The sequence below is a fragment of the Poecile atricapillus genome, chromosome 2, assembly GCF_030490865.1.
Source record: "Poecile atricapillus isolate bPoeAtr1 chromosome 2, bPoeAtr1.hap1, whole genome shotgun sequence".
Classification (NCBI taxonomy): domain Eukaryota; kingdom Metazoa; phylum Chordata; class Aves; order Passeriformes; family Paridae; genus Poecile; species Poecile atricapillus.
Window position 1 is genome coordinate 92,661,310 of NC_081250.1, and position 18,325 is coordinate 92,679,634.

Here is an 18,325-nt window from a genome sequence, read left to right on the forward strand (position 1 = left end):
ACATTGGGCCATAAAACTTTCTGCTACATTATTTTACAGCTTCTAAAACTCAGTGCTATAGAGGGACACCCCATGAATGAACAATACAGGCCTTTTTCCCTGTATCCCTTATAAAGTTCCACTTAACAGACACTAGCACATGTATAAAACACCTCCTGCACATGTAAAAGAGTTACTTGGCTCATGCAATTGATGTCATTTCCTTTTTCAGTCAACATCCTGCTGACCAAAGCAGGGGTGTGGAAGGCTATGGTTCAGCTCCTCTTTCAGCCTCTATATGACCATTCCCCTGCTCTTAGTCTCTCACATCCCAGCAGGACTGTTCCATCATTCATTGTCTGGCTGAGTAAGAGTCACTCCATTCAGGATTGTTGGGTTTTCTGAATCCTTTTAGTTGTGTGTTTGGCCCCAAGAAAGGGATCACTGGAGTCACGCCACAGAGAGACCTCAGTGGGCTCTGTCTCATGGGCTGCTGTGAGCAGCAAGGCACCTGGAGGTCCAGCACTTCAAAAGGCTGATTGATCCAGTCTCACCATCCACTGGGTTTTAAATATGAAATATGTATAAAGTACATCTAATTCAATCATTTCCCATGGAAGGTGTTTGCTGGATCAAGGCTGAGGGATGTAGCACCTTGCTAGTTTCAGTCTTGGGGTCAAGCAGGGCTCCCTTCTGAATGTTCTGGGGTCCTACAGACATTCCCAGGTCAGAGTCCAGTACTGAATAACAGGAGTGTCCCACTTGTCAGCACAGATCATAGACTCCTTGCTATCATTAAGTACAGAAAATTAAGTCAATGCATGATTGCTAGGCTTAATTATATGTGGCATATATAAAATCAGCCCTCCTTTCTTATTTCTCTCTTTTTTTTTTTTTTGTTAACAGAAAATGCCCTAAAAACAATAGAGGACGTCGGCAGAAGCAAAACCTAGGCCATTTTACTTCAGATACATCATCCAGAATGGTTTAACTTAGTGCTTTTTATACCTACATTGACCATGTGATGTACATTTTTATTATATCTTTTTTTAAAGAATGAAAATATTTATTTCAGAGGCCTTATTTTTGAACATTTTTAGTGTAACAATGTTGGTCTGTATTCTGAAAGCATCAGCTCTAACAGCTATGGACTGTTTTAGTATCTTTACTTTTATGTTTTTGAATACAGTAGTTCATTTTCTGTATCTGTATCACATGGTTATATAATAGACTTGTGCTTTATCCATGGAATGTAATATTTTTGGGAACACAGATTTATTCCAACAATGGTTGTAGACTTAAAAGAAAACCCAACAAACCAACAAAATAAGTCCACATTACCTAACAAACAAGGCATGAACTAAAGGTAAAAATGTTTACAGCTTACTTTTCTTATGAGGAACTAGAAAACACTGTGTTTAAATACCGTAGATATTTAAATGTTTTTGGAAGTTAGTAACTGATTTTTTAGACACTGCCTATCGCATGAACTGTGAAGCTGTGTGCTGTGTGTAGTTGTAACATATTTATAAAATGTGTGGGCTGGGTCTAAGCACTGCCATCTTCATAAATAATTCCAACAATTTATTTTTAAAGACAAAAATTATAAATTTCATAATTTGGGAAGTTACCTGGCAGAACAGATGGCACAGGTCCAAAAGAAGTAGGTCTTAGTAGTTTTAGGTATTGTAAAAATTGGTGTTAAATAATTGAACACAAATAATTGGAATAAAGCCTACTTTATCACTGTTAAAACTGTTTTAATACTTCTTAAACTTTTTTAAAGAAAATACATGTTTTAACACCTACAATACAGATTGTACAGTGTTTGTGATTAAAATAAAAAAGAAATAAAAATGAATTAATTACTAGTGCTCTTGTACAGAGTATTTTCAAGAGCTAAAGAAGTCCATCCAAATTAGTCTGCTGGTCATAGTTATATTAATAGACTGTTAGTTGTTGTTTGAAAGATCCCAAGATAAAGTGTGAATAGGATGTGTTCGGCTGTTTTAACATGTAGTGTAGGCTTTCAGAATTTTGCATGTAGGATTTAATAATTTGTTCAATAAAAAAAAAATGCTTTCAACATTTTGAACTGGAAAAGCATGTCACAATACAACGTTTTCACTATATTGCCTCTGGTTTAGTGTGTTTATTTGTTACCCCACGGGGTAATTGCAGTACGTTGAAGACCTGAAGTTGTTTTGCTGGAAAAGAAACAACCGTGCTAATTTTCCTGACCACTTTTTGAATTCCCTCAGAGGAAAGCACTCCAGCAACATGAAAACAAAAGTAGATCTTTAAAAATATGCAAGTTTGCTTAATTAGCAGTTACTTAACTTTCCTGGATTAACACTAATAACTTCATCGGTACAGAAGCGTGACCCTTTAAACGTATGTTCCTTTCCAGATATTGCTCCCTAATTTTAGGGGTTTCATGTTGCTGAAAGTATCTGAGCAATCATGTGTGGATATTTTGTAGTCAGAAGTATTTGACCAAGCTCCAGGAGTGGCGTTTCACGCCCTACTTTGAGCATCGCCGGAGCCAGCTGTCGCCCTGGCTCCCTGCAATAGCGCCAGAATCGTTCTGGCAGGATCACCGAAACTTCGCCTCCCTCCAACCTGGCTGAAGGCAGGCAAAATGGATCGCCGTGAAATCACCTCGGAGGCTGACAAAACACACCAAAATCGCCTCTCCAGCGTCATCGAGGAGGAAGAGGAGCAAGATGCAGCTTACACAATTGTGACAGTCCTCGACAAAGTGGCCAACATTGTTGACAGCGTGCAGGCGAGCCAGAAAAGGATAGAGGAGAAGCATAGAGAGATGGAAAATGCCATCAAGACCATCCAGATTGATATTTTAAAGCTTGCCCAGGCTCATGGCAATACAGGCTTCACGGTGAACAAGTTACTGGCGAAAACCCGCAAAGTCAGCTCCACCATGAAGGAGGTGCGGGCGCGCGTGGAGAGGCAGAGCACCAGCGTGCGGAAGGTGGAAGCAAAACAAGAGGAGATGCTGAGAAAAAACAAATTCCGGGTCGTGATCTATCAGGTAACCATGAACCTAATTTCTTGTGGTACTGTCACTTTGCCACCTCCTTGGTGACTTCTGGTAGGTGCTGGTTAACAAAGCAAAAGGTGCAGTCTGTCCAACTTATTAGTTATTTTATGCTTTTTTTAACACTGATCTGTGCTCCCCAATGCCTTTCAGCATGAACCTACTGGCAGCAGCACACAGAGTCTATTATTAGTGTGGGTAGGCTTCTGAGCCAGTCGTGTAAGATTAACTGCAGATCAGCAAGGACTATTTGCTGCCTCTCTGAAAGGTAATATGAGGCAGGCCCTGTAAATCTTGTCATACAAACCATGCCTGACATTCATCTCTGTTATTTTTTTCACCGTATTAGGTAGAAGTGCAAATAGCAAAAGTGTTTTCAGGCTCTCTGAAACACAGACTTTCTTCTAACACTAATTTCAAAACATGGCTTGTTTAACTTGCAGCATATGCCCATGCTTTCCTACTGCTGACAAACTGGGAGTTTTTTGATTGTCTCACTGTATAGCAGCATATGTACAAGCTAAAGCTCAGACCCACAAACCCTTCATGGTAACAAATGAGTATTTGCATGCTCTATCTTGGAAATGGTTTAACATAGCACTGTTCCTTCACAGCAGGCAAGGAAATCATATGGTTTCTTTCTCTGACCTTATTCTAGGATGTCCATTGTACTTTAAAATACTTGCATTTGAAGAGAAGTTTCATGAAACAGCAAGGCCTCACTTGCACCCATACAAACAGTGCAGACAGTTCTGGGGTCTTGTCAATGAGGGCTGTGAAACACATTTGTTTAATGGTCTGATCCTGCCTTTGCTGGAACTTCCCAGCTTCCCAGGTCAGTAGAGAGTGTTTTATCTTTCACCAGGAGCATTGTTGCTCCTTTTTTATCAGCAAGTCACCAAAGCTTCTTTCGAGCGAGTTCTATTCCTCATTAGGTGTTCTTGAAAATACCACCCGTCACGAGTAGCACAATGCACCCCCATCACTCAGCTTTACACCCTGGTCTTGCATCTGTTTGTACATAAATAACATCATTTGCAATGAATGGAGCTGTGTGTTTCACTGAGTTTATTCACTACCGTGTACAGCTGACAAATGCTTCTTTTTAACCCAGCTTTCTTAAACAGTTCATTTTCCACTACTGGAAAAAAATAGCTGAAAAAAGGGGAAAAGCTGAAGGTAGGGAATATTACCTCTTTAATGTTATGTTAGTACCATATACAGCCAAATTGAGCCTCCCAGATTTTCTGACTGAATGACTTACTATGGTTGTTTAGTAGAAAATACATACCCAATCTGTTCTATTATTACCGTTATTGCAACCTGCATCATCATCATGGAATAGAAAACAGGCACTTTCACTTTTTGCTTGCAAATAATTTCCCAGCTAAAGGTAATAAATACTACTTTGTGACTTCCCTGGTTAATGGCATAATGCCGTTTCATTGATGGGCCTTCACTTTAACGACTGCAGCAGAATCAATGTTTTGAAAATATTTGTTCTTAAAACAGTATTCATTGCATGTTGTAAATTTTTCTGCTAGCAAGATATGAGCTGTTGTTTATTTAAAAATATAGTAAAATATGTTCAAAATTGATTTACATGCAGATGCAAAGAGCAGACATTGATATTTTCAGGTATTTCATACAAAAGGTGGCTCTCACAATGTGTGCTTTCTCTAAGAATCACCTTCAGTAGAAGTTTATGGTCTCTCTGCCGGTTTTGCTGGACAAGAATGGCCTGCACCCTGTTCTGTGTCTTTAATTCTTAGGTGGTTCTTTTCAGGAAGGGAAACAGCATTTTTTGTTGTCTTTCTGGCTTCCTCTGCCTACAGTGGCTTAGAACTGTCAGTGAGAATATGAATGACTCCCTCCTTAACTTCCATCCCTTTTGTAAGGTAGATTGAACATTTTCCCCCTTGCACAGAGGAAAGGCAGATATGTGGATCCCTCTAGGATCCACCATTTATCACTTTTCTGGAGAGGGATAACTGCAGCACTGCATGAAACCTGGAATGCTCGAGGTAGGCAAGAGTGCACTGTAACTTCAAGGCACAGGTACCTTTATGAGAGTCTCTTTCACACAAGTGCAGTGATTTTCACACTGCTGATTTACACCAGGGTAGGCACAGTGCTGCAGTGCCAAGACCTGAATGACCGGAGCTTGGCTAGGATGAGTGGGAGTCTGTTATTAGCTACGGAAACAGCGTACTCCCTGTGCTATACGTTACAAATGGATATAACCAGGTTGTTTACTCTGTGGCTGTGATTGACGGCTCTTCTCTAGTGAGGTTTTTTTTCTAATGAACTGTTTGGAACATTGTGATGGGGCCAATGACCCATGTGCTGCTGGCATGGAATCCTTACGCGGGTGAGCACATGTGGGTTTTAGTTTTAACTTTTGCCAGAGCATCAGCTATGAAGAAAAAGGAAACACCAATTAAATACTAAAGATTTTCTTTCAAGTGGATAGCTTTGATCTTATCATTGATGGAGGGAGTAGGCAGGTTGAAAAGGATCATTGACTGAAGGAGATTGTCCCAAGAGATATCAGCAATGATGAAAGGAGTTGGTGATATCCTCACATTAAAAAAAGACAAAGTGATCATCCTTGAGCAGAATGATCAGGGAATTGAGAGCATTCATTTTTAGAAGGCCATGTGGTTGAGGAAAAGATTTGGTAGCAGGCAGCTCTCCTCCCTAGGCTGACTGCATGATTAAAAATGCCAGATTACTTCAGACTTCAGACTTAGTGAAGCCTTTGACCCTGGAGTGCTATGTGCCCTGAGACTATAGCAGGGAATAAAAAGGATGTTGTAGGTTGTACGGGTCACTGCTCATTTCTGTTCAGGTTAGTCTGAATAACCAGCTGTAAGAGCTATCATTTCTCTGAAGTCAAAGAGCATTTAACAGTTTAAATCATTCTGACTAAATTATTCAGAAATTAAAGGGGATTTTTATTTTTCACCCTGAATGAACTTGTTTCAGGTGCTTTTCTGCATTTTCTGCAAGTCCCTATTTAAATGAAACTGTTCAGGCACCAGAAAGTCCATGTTACAGTTACTGGGCTTTTGTCTATTATTACTTCACGTAAGCACCATAAATGAGTAACTACTTCCTATGAAGGGATATGTGCATTTGTTTCACTCACTGCTGTCTGACATTTAAAATTAGTAGACTTGGCATAAACCAAGTAAGATTATGGCTTGACTGACCGACACTGTAGGGTTACAACAGGTTTGTTTGCCCTGTGGTTGCTCCACTGAGCCTGGGAGAGGCTCACGGAAGTGACCTTGCGTATACCACTGGTGTTATGCAAAAATAAGTTAAAATGCGTCTTCTCTTACCCACTGACATTCTGTGGTTATGATGACTAGGACAGTAAGAATGGTGAGATCAAGACAGGGATAATAATCCCAATAAAGATGGAAAATCTGAGGTATAAACAACTTCATCTGAAGTGGCAGTAGAAATCAGGATGTCAGGAACTCAGGAGTTTGCCATTAATTTGGTGCCATTTGGGCATAAGAATGGCAGGCTCAAAAATGGCCCTGCAGAGCAAAATCCTTAGTAACATGGAGTTAAATAACTCACCCAGAGCAGCCTGAGCTAGATGGCTCATATTTGCTCATTTTTCTCTTTTGCAGAAACATGGGAGGTCTTATTCTTTCTCATATTTATGTACCTGGTATCTTATCTCATAACAGATAATCTGGAAAAACAACAGGTGGCAGTGCATTGTGTTGAAATGTGAAGTAAAGCTTGCAATTGGTTTCTGAAAGTGTGTTTCTAAGGCTGTCTTTTTCAACTGTGTAATATCTTCCTTGAAAATCTTGGTGCAGAAAAGGTGTGATATTAATAAAATGTGCTCAAAATTAGACGCTGTCAGTTCATAGAAAAAAATATAGACAAGAAACCAAATTACTTTTACAGCTGGAATAATGTTAATTTTAGTGAACATGGCGCTAATTCCTGTAATTTTAGCTCTGAATTTTAGATCTGAAACTATAAATGGATATCACCAGTCCTGGAGATGACAGGGTCTGGACAAAACTGCCTTCTAGAACTCACGGGAAGAGAAGAAACCTAAATTTTTATTTAAGTATAGCCTGAAAACTTAATGGGGAAAAAAATGGTGTGAATTAACTGACTACCTCCGACAGCAGAACACTGGTCTCAGCAGCCCAGTCACACAGGGCCTTTGTTGGAGTCTTGTGGCAGAAACCTTATAAATATTTTTACAGCTGGGATAGGTAATTGCCTTGCTGAGAATACAGAGAATAAAACAAACCCAATGATTGTGTCAGAGAGTGCCATGAGAGCCCTTGGTTTGGACTGTCAAGCCCAGTGCTCCAGTTCAAAGTGCAGAGCTGGCCCTGTGCTGTGCAGCAGCCACTCATGGAGAAGCTATCAGTCAGCTAAAGAAAAGCTGTGTTTCTAGTGACGTGTTTGCAAGGAATGAGGAGAAAGGAAAATTTAAAAACAATAATAAAACAACCTAGATGTTGGGCTGTTTCTGTGTTCCTAAAATGAAATAGCTAGCATATTTCACAGGACTTTTTTCATACCAGATTACAAACTGGACTCAGTATCTTTGGATCTGGTGCCCCCAGACCCATTCCTTTGGGATGATCCTCATAGGGGGACTGGCTGTCGTCAGAGCTGCCATTGATTTTTCTCCAACTATTAGCACTGAGTGGAGGAAACAGCTGATCTTAGTTTACATTTGCACTGGATGCAGCTGTTCAGGGCTTCCCTTGGGGTTGCCTTGCAAGTCAGCAGAGGAGTGCAGTTACAACATGAGCCTCCTGTGTTTGTGCCTCTTTTCTGTGGTCATAGAGGCTGCTCAGAATTGTCACCAGGACCTGTGGCTGGCTGCTGTGGGCACGTGCATATCTTAGAATGGAATCATAGAATCACTTAGCTTGGAAAAGACCTCTTGAGATTATCAAATCTAGCTGTTCAGAAAAACTCTACATTCCTGAGGCACAGATTTGGGAATGGACTTGACTGGGGACATGCAGGTGGGATTTATATTTTCAACACTATGGAAGATAGCTGAACCTTGCAATTATTCCTTTAGTACACGAATAAACAATCCTGTGTTGATCAAAACAGCACAGGAACAGATATGTGAAGTCACAAACAGGAAATTTAGGATCTGGGACAGGACTCTTTTTGCCAGGCATTAATTAGACATCAGTAACACAGATGTTTGTACATTTGGCCTGTATACTCCTTTCAAGTAAGCAGAGAGAAGTGTGTGGAACCTGATTCTCCCAACCTGCTGTGGACATCTGCTTCTGGATACCGTTGCTACAGTACAAGAATACGCTTTCCCCGTGTAGTTAAAACATTGTCCAGAAATGAGTTCATATGGAGACACATCTGCTTGGGCAGACCAGTTCAGCAGCTCCTGGTAACTGGCTTTCACTTGTACTTGAGAACTCTTCCCTGCTCTAGCTGACTTGTAGGAGCAGTCACCATGTGATGGAAGAATGAATTAATCAAAACATTACCAAATATATTTTTTTGTCTTATCACACCTTATGATATTTTCCCCCCTTCACTTACAAGGGGCTTCCAGAAAACTTGGAAATGAGAAATTTCACCAGTTTGATTGCAAGCCTGCAAACTGACCTGCAGACTTATTCCCTGGTTTAGTTCCATAAAGCAATAGCAGAGCAGAGAAAGTGTGAAGCTTTTGTTTTCCCCTGAAGCTGCAGTCATCCTTTTTATGCAGCATGTGGTAGCCTGGAGCCAAGGGCTTCTCCACTGATGTGGTGTATCTGGGAGCTGGCTGCTCATTGACTGCTGCAAGCCACAGACAACGATTATGGGAGAATGAGTTCCTTTGTAGTCATTGGATGCTGGTGGTTGAATTAATGAATTTCTGTCAGAATTTTAATAAAAGGAATGTGTAGTAAGCTTCAAAAAAAGAGAAATTAGGGGAGTTGACTGTTCTGACCAGGCTGGTTTTCCATTGTGTAAAAATACAGTGCAGCAACAGCACTTAGCCATAAAGTCTTATATGCTGAAGTGTTTACCTGATAAAATTTCTTAGGTGGCCTTTTAAAATAATCCTGTTTCTCTCTCATCTGAGTGGTTTTTTGGCCTGCTGTCAGAGATTCTGAAATGACATATTTGCAGAAGAAATGAGGGGATCACTTGAGATTTATAAAGCTTCACTCTTAACTGTTTGAATACAAGTAAAAGTACTGGATGATTTGTAATTGGTTATTCATCAGTGGTTTCTTGTAGATTTAGAGCACAATTTCAAGGAGATTTTTTCCTTATTTACCTTGGCTACCAGTCTGAATAACAAATCATTCATCCAACATGCGAATTTCTAAGATTTGTTTAAAACATTGTGGCAGTGCAGTTTCCTGCCCATAAGCTGCCCATCACTTGCATCACCAGTTGTCATAGGCACAGCAGCAGTGCCAGAGCAGGCACTGGATAGCCTTTGACCATTTTGCTGCTTTGTGCCCTGCTTCAGAATTGTCAGGTGATCACCAGTGAGTCCCATCTGTGCTTATGTTAATCATCACCTGCACTTTCCATGTCATACACCCCAAGGCTGAAAGATCATTTGCTGTGACCTTTTCCCTGTGCAACACAATGACTCCAAGTTATTTCATCAGTCTCTCCTCCCTTCTTATGCTGTGAGCAGTTTCTTTAGGACTCATTTTGAGTCTTGATTTTATATATACAATACATATTTATATGTGTGTGTGTGTGTGTGTGTGTGTGTGTGTGTGTGTGTCTTATTTTAGATATATTAAAATGAATTATTTATTTGGTCATTCTGATTTTCTGAGGTTTATTTTTTTTTAATTTTAAAATCCTTGTTCTGCTAAAGTGTTGATTGAAATTAGGTAATAGTTGAGAGCTGATAACTGCTACATTTATTGAAGCTGTTTAGAGTTTTCAAGCTATTTGGAAAGAGAACACAAAACCAGTTTGTAACATTGCTTGTAAATGTCTATGTGTAATACAGTGTATTACCTTTTTTTCTCTCTGCCAATTTTGGAACCCCAATCTGAGTTCTGAAAAACAAAGCTTTGAATACATATACCAAAAAACAGGAAAGGACAAGGGATGTAAAGCTCTTGAATTGGCTACATTCATTAAAATATTACTTTATTTTTTCTATTCAAATGACATAATAAAATTATGTCTGAAACTATCATTTAAAATGTTCACATACTTAAATAAGCTTAAGTGTTGTTTTACAGTGACATTATGTTGATGCTTCGCTTAGCAAATCAAGTGAACTCTAAATGAAAACCACACATTTTCTTAAGGAAAATAAAAGTACTGCTGCTATTAATTATTGATCCCATCTGTGCTCTCAAAGAGTGGAAATTTAGCTAATAAGGTTGTGAGGGAATCTTTTCAACAACCCTCTTTTCTTTTCCCAGCCTCACAGTCCTTGCTGAAGGCATGACATTCTTCCAGCAGCCCTCTTTGGCTCCCTAGTGCAGCAGTAAGTGAAGGCTGCTTTTAGAGCCAACCTGATCTTTGCCAGGAAACCACGGCTGCAAAATACCTGAGACATTGCTAAACAATTTGCTCTGCCATTTCACCCTTTCTCTTCCCAGAGAAGAGGAGAGCCTGACTGTGCAGGCAGGGTTATCAAGCAGGCACATTCTGAAACAGCCTCTTTTCCCTTGCGGGTTTCAATTATCTGAGCATTGCTGCCTTGAGAGTCTCATAGTGTTGATTAGAGGCATTGCCATATTTAAGATTATTTACCTACTGGTTTTAAGGTTTCAGTGAGGTGGAAAAGTCAGCATGTTTTCCTTTGTGTGGCTGAGGAGCAGGTGCATTAGCCTGCCCTCATAAATGCTTTACTATAGCCTATGGGAAAAAATGCTACTGCTTTGATCCCTTCCTTGTGGTTGGAAGATGCCTGCATTGCCTACAAAATGGTCACTGTTCCCTCCCATGGGTGCTGAGCAGCCAGAATTTTGGCAGCTGATGGAAAGTTTGAGCTAAAAGAGGGTTTCAAAAACACAGTCTATGTCCCCTTGAATTTTTTTTAATTGTGAATGGAACTGAAATGAGAGCAGGGGGTGAAAATGCCAGTGATGGAGTCAGACTTTGTTAAGTTTCAATATTCTCTGGCCCTGGAGCCATCTGTTCAAATCAATGCCATGCTGGCCTCCTCCTGGCTGAGGCTAACTTATATATGTTTACTTCATATTCAGCCAGGCCCTTAAGAACTCAAAATTCTTTGGCTAGGCATATTTGAGAGGTTAAATACTCAAAAAATAGGAAAAAAACAAAGTACATGTTTAAGATGCTTCCTTAGCAAATTTGCCATGCCAGGAGCTTCACCAGCCACTCCTGAATTGTGCAATTGTTCTGTTATGGTGTTATACCTTTAAGTTTTGTCTGTTAAGGTTTTTTCCTTAAGTAGTGGATCTAACTACCCTGCAAAGGTCTCCAGGATTTTCCCTTATCATTCAACCAATGCTTTCAGTCCCTCCTTTGTGACCACGAAACCTGAAGTCTTTCTCCCATCAGGCTTCATGTCCTTCCAGGCCCATGAATTTCTCCAAAACATTTTGATTTCCAACACGCCATCTAGTCTGACTCCTTTCTCCCCTATATCCTCCTACACCCATTCATATCACACAACCCCTTTTCTCAGCATCCTTGTCCCCTCACAACCTTCAAATCTACAAACAAGGTACCTGAGCCATGACGTACTTGCACGGAACAGATGTCAGCTTGATGGGGACAGACAGAATGACTCAAAACCCAGCCATCTCCACAGAAGAGCACTTATTTCTTTGTGTCAGCACCCAGCTCCATTCTCAAATTGGTGGAAAATGCCCAAATGTTTCTGTGTTAGTGGAGGGACCATGTAAGGGTGAGAAGGTGGGAGATGCATAATGTGATCATGTGTGTTACACTTCGTGTACAAATTGAAGACAACTTCCAAATCAACCACTTACATGACAGATTTGCCAACTTTTTTCTTGGAAGAGAAGGAAAAAATTGTTCTGCTTGAAAGATCTAAGTCTGTTTCCAGTGTGTTGCATGGTAGATAACTTTTAAGGAGATTATGGCCAATGAATATACCAGTACCAGTGTCAGCACCCTCTGCAGGTGCTCCCTCTAGGAGAAATGATGAAAGGGAAAGAGAATTCTCAGCTTTGACAGATTTGTTTTCTGATTGTGACCTGTGCATGTCTTTGGCGTTTGAAAAGTAGATGAGGCAAGCAGAGTACATGTCCTATCCATTAATCTATATACAGCCTCTATGATTGCATGCCTCCCTCCTCAAGAAACCATGTTAAAAATAATTGACTCCTTGGTATAATATTTTATTGTGAAAGAATCTCCTGTGCTCATTTTAGATCCTCCTTTTCCTCCCATGAGTGGTGGTGTGGGTACAAGTTCTTCCTAGCAAAATACTTAAGTAGATTTTTAACAAAAAGCTTGAAAGCAGCAGCATCAATGGCTCAACTCCCTTCTCACCCTTCCCTAAAAAATTGGACTGCCCAGTCCTGCTATTCCCAGTCCCATCTGCTTTATAGACAAGGAGAAAGCTCTCACCCAATTTAGAGCTTTGTTCTGTGCTGCTGAAATTAGTAGGTGTTTGGCCTTTTGGTTTTAGTGAGCTTATAAAGGAGCTGGTAGCTATACACTTTGACTGTTTCCCACCTGGTACTAAAGCTTCTTGTTCCTGCCTTAGGAAGGATGAGCTCCTCTCTTCTCTCTGCCCCACAGACAGATAGCTAGCGATAAGAAGAAATGAGTTAGGAGCAGGAGAGAGAAACAAAGCAGATGAAAAAGCTCACCTACTGAGCCTAAATCACTGGATTTTTATTTTCAAACCTTCCTAACATGCTAGACAGGCTCACTAATACTTTCCACTTCAGCAACATCCAGAAATCTTGAGAGGAGATAGAAACTCACACTAATGTTTTGCCTTGCTACATTTGATTCCGCAAGATGTGTGCAGAGACCAAGGAAAAGAAGAAAATCAAAGATTTGGCAAAATTCATGCTGAGAGTCTGTAGCAGAATGAGAATGTTTCTCAGGATCTGCGGCTCTGGTCTCTGTGTCTCATCTACAAGATCTTCATCTCACATGTTCTTGCTCGTAACTTGATTCTAATGTGTTTAGGAAAGCTAAAGTGGTCTCTTCTGTAGATAACAGACTAAAAGTAAATACAATAAAAATCTGGCAATTGACAAAAAGTACAGACAAATTCTTCCAAAGGAAGACAAATATTGCAGAGAAAATAGTGTCTCTGCCTTCCCTCCTTTTAAAATATAATTTTCTATGAAATGTATATTCCTCTCCCCATATTTTATTCGTCTCTGTATGTACTGAAATTTCAGAATATTCATTCTGGAAATATTTTTGCTACCATTTCAGCTGAAGGAATGGGGTATAATTTAAAAACTTTGAGGAATTGCTATCCAGCTGTGTTTTAGTTAATTTTCAGGAAAAAAGAGATTATGTTTATATGTAGAAGTCTTTATATAATTAATGTTAATTTGCACATGTTAATGAAGATTATTAGCAAAGCATTGTAGTTTTGTTCCTGCTGATTTTGACAGATGAGTTGAACAACATTCTGCTGTAATCAATGTAACATAATTTGTCCCTATTTTTTCTCAGCATTAACAACTATTTTACTAGAGGGTTTTGATTGAAGCCAAGGCAGGATGAGAGTCTCTTAAGTGGGCTTTATCTGTCAAATAGCTCAATGTATGTTATTTTATGTATTGCTAGCACTCAGTAAAATAACATGACTCACTACTAATGAGTCACTGTGAAAAATGACAGACATCTTTTTGGCTGGAAAGAAGTTCACAGCAAAATATTCAGTTAGCCTTAATTGCTGTTCATGGGTTCACAGCTTTAATATCTCTCCTATTGTCTACATTAGGATAATACTAAGGGTACAGTCCTGACACTGCCATGCCCCAGAAATCAGCTGCAGTAGTTAGTACTAAAGGGAAACAGCTTAGGAAAATGTCAGACAGCTGTTTGCACCCCAAAGGGCTGCTCCTCCTGGGACAAGAACACAGCCACATGCATGGAAAACACTGGTAGGAAAGAAGGGGGTGGCATTGTCCATCTCACACCCCTCCTACAAGTTACAGTTTTTCTACTCTGCATAAACTGCACTTCTAGATAGAAGTGATTCACTGACACTGACCCACAAATTTGTACTGTCCACGCAGATCAGGGAAACAACTTTCTTAGGAGATTGTCCCTGTTCAGATAATTCATTCCCATCAACCTTTTTCCCTTTTTTTTTTCTCCGATGTCCTTAGCCACTAGCTGATTCTTGGTAAATTTTTTGTTTACTGTGGACAGTTTTTGGAAGTTTTCCATGTCTTTGAGCTTTGAGCCTCCAGCAATTTTTCTTTGGAGAAGCTGCATGAATTCCTAGGGCTAAGATACCTAGGATAGTCACCATTTCCAAGCATGCTGCTGATACACATTAGATGTGTCATATAAATATATAATTCTGCATGCTCACACAGGCCACCAAACTCACCACAGGACACAGAGGTGCTTGCTCAGGAGTATCATAAATTTTCAGATTGAATGAATCAAGTTCACCTCAGCAATTGTTCAGGTGCTGAATGAATTGTGTGTTACTGGATTTATCAGATAATATCTCCATGCTTTAGTGATTTGTCCCCTAGTGTAGCCAGCACATGTAAATTAATATGTTTGGGTTATTTCCCTTCTGGGCTGCTTGCTAATTCCAAACAGTCAAAACTGCTCAATTGTCTTTGTAATGGTAGTAGACTGAAGCTACTCATATCATTGAGGCATTTGCTTGGACAGTGTGACAGTGTAGAGCTGATACAAGCCCAAGAGACTCTTTTGTCTACAGTTTCTGCTTTTATTGGTGAGGAATAATGGACCTAGAACTGATCCAGAGAAGCAGATAAGCTCAACCAAGGGGAAAAGAAAAAAAAAAGCCGTAGACAAGTCTGCTCTGAAAACCATTAGAGGCCAAGACATATAGGACCATTGCATTAATTAATGTTAATTAATGTCAGGTAGAACCACAGTGTAGAGAAATCTTTAATCAGGCATATAATATTTTTAGAAAACTTGGCAAAGATTTCTTTTGCCCTTTGTGTTATGCATAGATTGAGTGCCATGGTACAAGCCTACCTTACTTTGTTACAGTATTATATTTTAGTTAGCACTGATTAATTGCAAGCCAACCAAAAAAAAAATATGCTTGAACCACCATCTTTTTGAAACACACTTGCTGGAACATGACTCTCTGCTTTCATTCACAGGAGGAAACCGAATGTCCTTCATCTCTCTCTGTTATCAAAGAGATGACAGCGGGTGAAACTATAGAGGATGACTTCTTCCCACCTGATGATCTGTCTTCTGATGAAGAATATTATATTGAAGAAAGCAAAGCAACCAAGTTCAAGAAATCAGGCATGAGGCGCATTGATGACATCAAAAAGGCATTTTCAAGGGAAAATATCCAAAAGACGAGACAAAATTTTGGCAAGAAAGTAAACAGGCTTCAAACTAGGATAGTGACCCCTGAGAGGAGAGAGAGGATCAGGCAGTCAGGAGAGAGACTGAGACAATCTGGGATAAGGATCAAGAAAACCATTTCACAAGCTGCTCCAACAAAGGAGACATTCAAGATCCATAAAAAAAATAAAGAACGAACAGGAGCCGAAGGTCAGGAGGGGATCCAGGAAGCCAGTGTACACATCGCCTCTGAGCTCCCAGCAGCAGAGCCCTTCACTGAAGAAATCTCTTACACAGAAGTGATCACTAAGGTAAAGAAGGACAAGAATAGCGCAACAAAAGGTGCTTCCCAGTCAACTGAAATAGGGGCGACTATCCCAGAAGTCATCCTTAAGCAGGAAAGAAAAGAAGGAGCAGGAGGTGATGATGACGTCCCTTTGCTAGACCTAAAGCAACCAATATAAGGAGTCAATGAGCACACACACCATACTGTCCCCACTGAGCAAGAGAGAACACAGTATGTACTCACTCAGCTTTAGAAAAACGTGTGAATTTGTGTTGTATCACAAACCCTGTTGGTGTTGTTCTGCCATCCCCACCGGTGTCTGTAGTGTTGTCTTCCTGACAAAAGTCAAGCCATGTGAACTGAATGAAGGGGCTCCCCCTCTGTCTCGGCGTGTGCCGACAGTCATCGCTAACCCAAATGGAACTCACAATGTCAAAGGGAGATGGGAATCTGCTGCATTTCCAAGATTGATTTAGCAGTCACTTTACAGCATAATCACTCTCATCGTTTCATGTACAACAGTATAAAATTTATTTCCATTATCTTGTATCAACTCATCTAGTCAGAAAACAATAACAAAGCTATTACTTCATCTTAGCAAAAGGAAGAACTGTGGAAAATGTCATTTAGCTGTACAAATATTACCACTTAAGGGCCCTCACAGAAAAAGCAGGATGAGCATATTCCTGCTTTACCCACAGTATGAAAATATGTGGCAGGAATTACAGAGTTTTGAGTAAACTGTGTTCTTTCTTACTTGAAAATATAAACTGAAATGATGACAGGTTATCTCCAAACTTCTGGAATAGGAAGGTTCATTGTAAGTAAGCAATGTGTTTTGTGAATTTATGGAATAAGAATAAAAAAGAAGACACATTAAATATGGAATAGCAGGATGAAAAGGGAAAGAGGTACTGTTTTTATGTTTTGGAAAGATGAGATTGTGAGAAAAGAGATGATATGAAGCAGTAAAAGTGGAATAAAATGAATGCGTAAGTTCTGGATAAATGGAGAGAAAAATTAAAATATTATAACTGCAGTTTCCTTGAGATCTTTAAGAAAACTATTATTCTTTACAGAGGATCACAGGGTTTATGAGCATAACTGACCAGACAAGGGAATTGTTTTGTTTTCCACTCTCTGTGTTTTTTCTGAGCTTTGCTGCAATTAAAATCTATTTTACAAAGTCACAGATGTACAGGGCCAATCCATAACCCAATTCTTTTTTTCCTATCATCATCATTATTGACCAGTCACAGCCTCAGGGATTATGAGACAGACACCCTTTGGACTATGGAATGCTGTTTATTTGCAACTCTCAGGAGCCAGTGTCCTGACATCAGATATGTTTGTAAACATGACTGCTACGCTGACATGGGGTGCAGGACTGTATTGATCTCTTCATTCTTAAATGGAGTTGCCTTTAAAGCACTTATCTAAAGCAATGTTAGTCATTACTATCTGTGTGAAACTTGTACAATATTGCCAAAAGCTGTATAATTGTATTTAATACCTTGGGTTCATTTTAACAAAAGAGCATAACTTGGTTATCTAAATACATTGTTTGACAACTTCCAGCTAATTGTTAATCTATCACTCAAATATAATTAGTTTGATTTCAAGTATTCTGCCTGCCAGTTTTTTTTCATTTACATTGGTGTACATCCCACTTGAAGTGAAACAGCTCTAGCAATAGTAACTAGAGAACACTGGTTGGGGAAGGTCAATGCTTTACTATGTCAGTGGCATTTCAAATCAAATTAGTGTTGCCAGATTGGGATCAGCAACTCCACTGAGTGGAAGGGCAGGATAGAGCAAGAGAAGGAGATGGGTAAAGGAACACATTTCTGTCAATAATAAATTGTTCATCTCCACTCTACTATAATCACATGCAAAAAGGAAAGAGCATTTTACTTGTCAGATACACTGAAGGTTTTGTTTGGTGTTCTTTACCAGTGATCAGAAGCCTTTTTGAAGCAAAGTCACGTTATGTTCTTCAGTTCTGTATAGCTATCTTCAGTGAAATACTGTATGATTTTTATGGTTCTTCAGTAATATGGTCTGCATTTTAATTCTGCAAGATTTGGCATTTTCCTAAACTGATAAACAGTTATTGAAATGAAAATGTTAATGTTCAAATAAGCTTTTTCTTTACATTTTTATACAGCAGAACACTATGTGCCTAGAACGTAATTTGCTATAGATTTTCTTCTTATAGTGTTTAATTTTCTCATTTTGATTGACAAAGAGAAGAAGTGATGCAGTTTCCATGGAACATATGATGTAGCACCAGGTATAACCTCTATCAAATATATATTATTTTAATGTATACTTCTAGCTTCAGTTGGTCAGAGGATGATTTGTTTCATAGCAAGCAGTGAATTCTTCAGGTGTGCAAAGTATTTCAATGTACATTTTTTATTTTAAATTTGTATCACTGTTACTGATCTGACTTTTACGTGAACCAAGAGTTCAAAGTTAAATTACTCCATATCCCCTCATAAAGATAG

General features: G+C 39.4%; 2 protein-coding genes across 2 annotated transcripts in view; both read left to right on the forward strand.

Moving 5' to 3' along the window:
- Positions 1–2,065, forward strand: part of TMEFF1 (transmembrane protein with EGF like and two follistatin like domains 1) — a 112,585-nt gene extending 110,520 nt beyond the window's left edge. Inside the window, exon 10 of the mRNA XM_058832216.1 lies at positions 886–2,065. Within this exon, the coding sequence (XP_058688199.1) occupies positions 886–970 (85 nt within the window). The 3' untranslated portion in view covers positions 971–2,065. The remainder of the gene's footprint in view (positions 1–885) is intronic.
- A 438-nt stretch (positions 2,066–2,503) lies between these two features.
- Positions 2,504–17,437, forward strand: CAVIN4 (caveolae associated protein 4). Its single transcript, XM_058833338.1, has 2 exons — positions 2,504–3,031; positions 15,334–17,437. Exons 1-2 carry the CDS (start codon positions 2,621–2,623, stop codon positions 15,991–15,993), a joined length of 1,071 nt encoding a protein of 356 aa, XP_058689321.1. The 5' UTR covers positions 2,504–2,620; the 3' UTR covers positions 15,994–17,437.
- The last annotated feature ends 888 nt before the right edge of the window (positions 17,438–18,325 follow it).

What these genes read in the sequence shown, in the direction of transcription:
- CAVIN4 (XM_058833338.1), top strand. Translation starts at nt 2,621, where the DNA reads ATGGATCGCCGTGAAATCACCTCGGAGGCTGACAAAACACACCAAAAT. An exon ending in TCCGGGTCGTGATCTATCAG is followed by an intron (nt 3,032 to 15,333) that starts GTAACCATGAAC and finishes TTTCATTCACAG; the next exon opens with GAGGAAACCGAATGTCCTTC.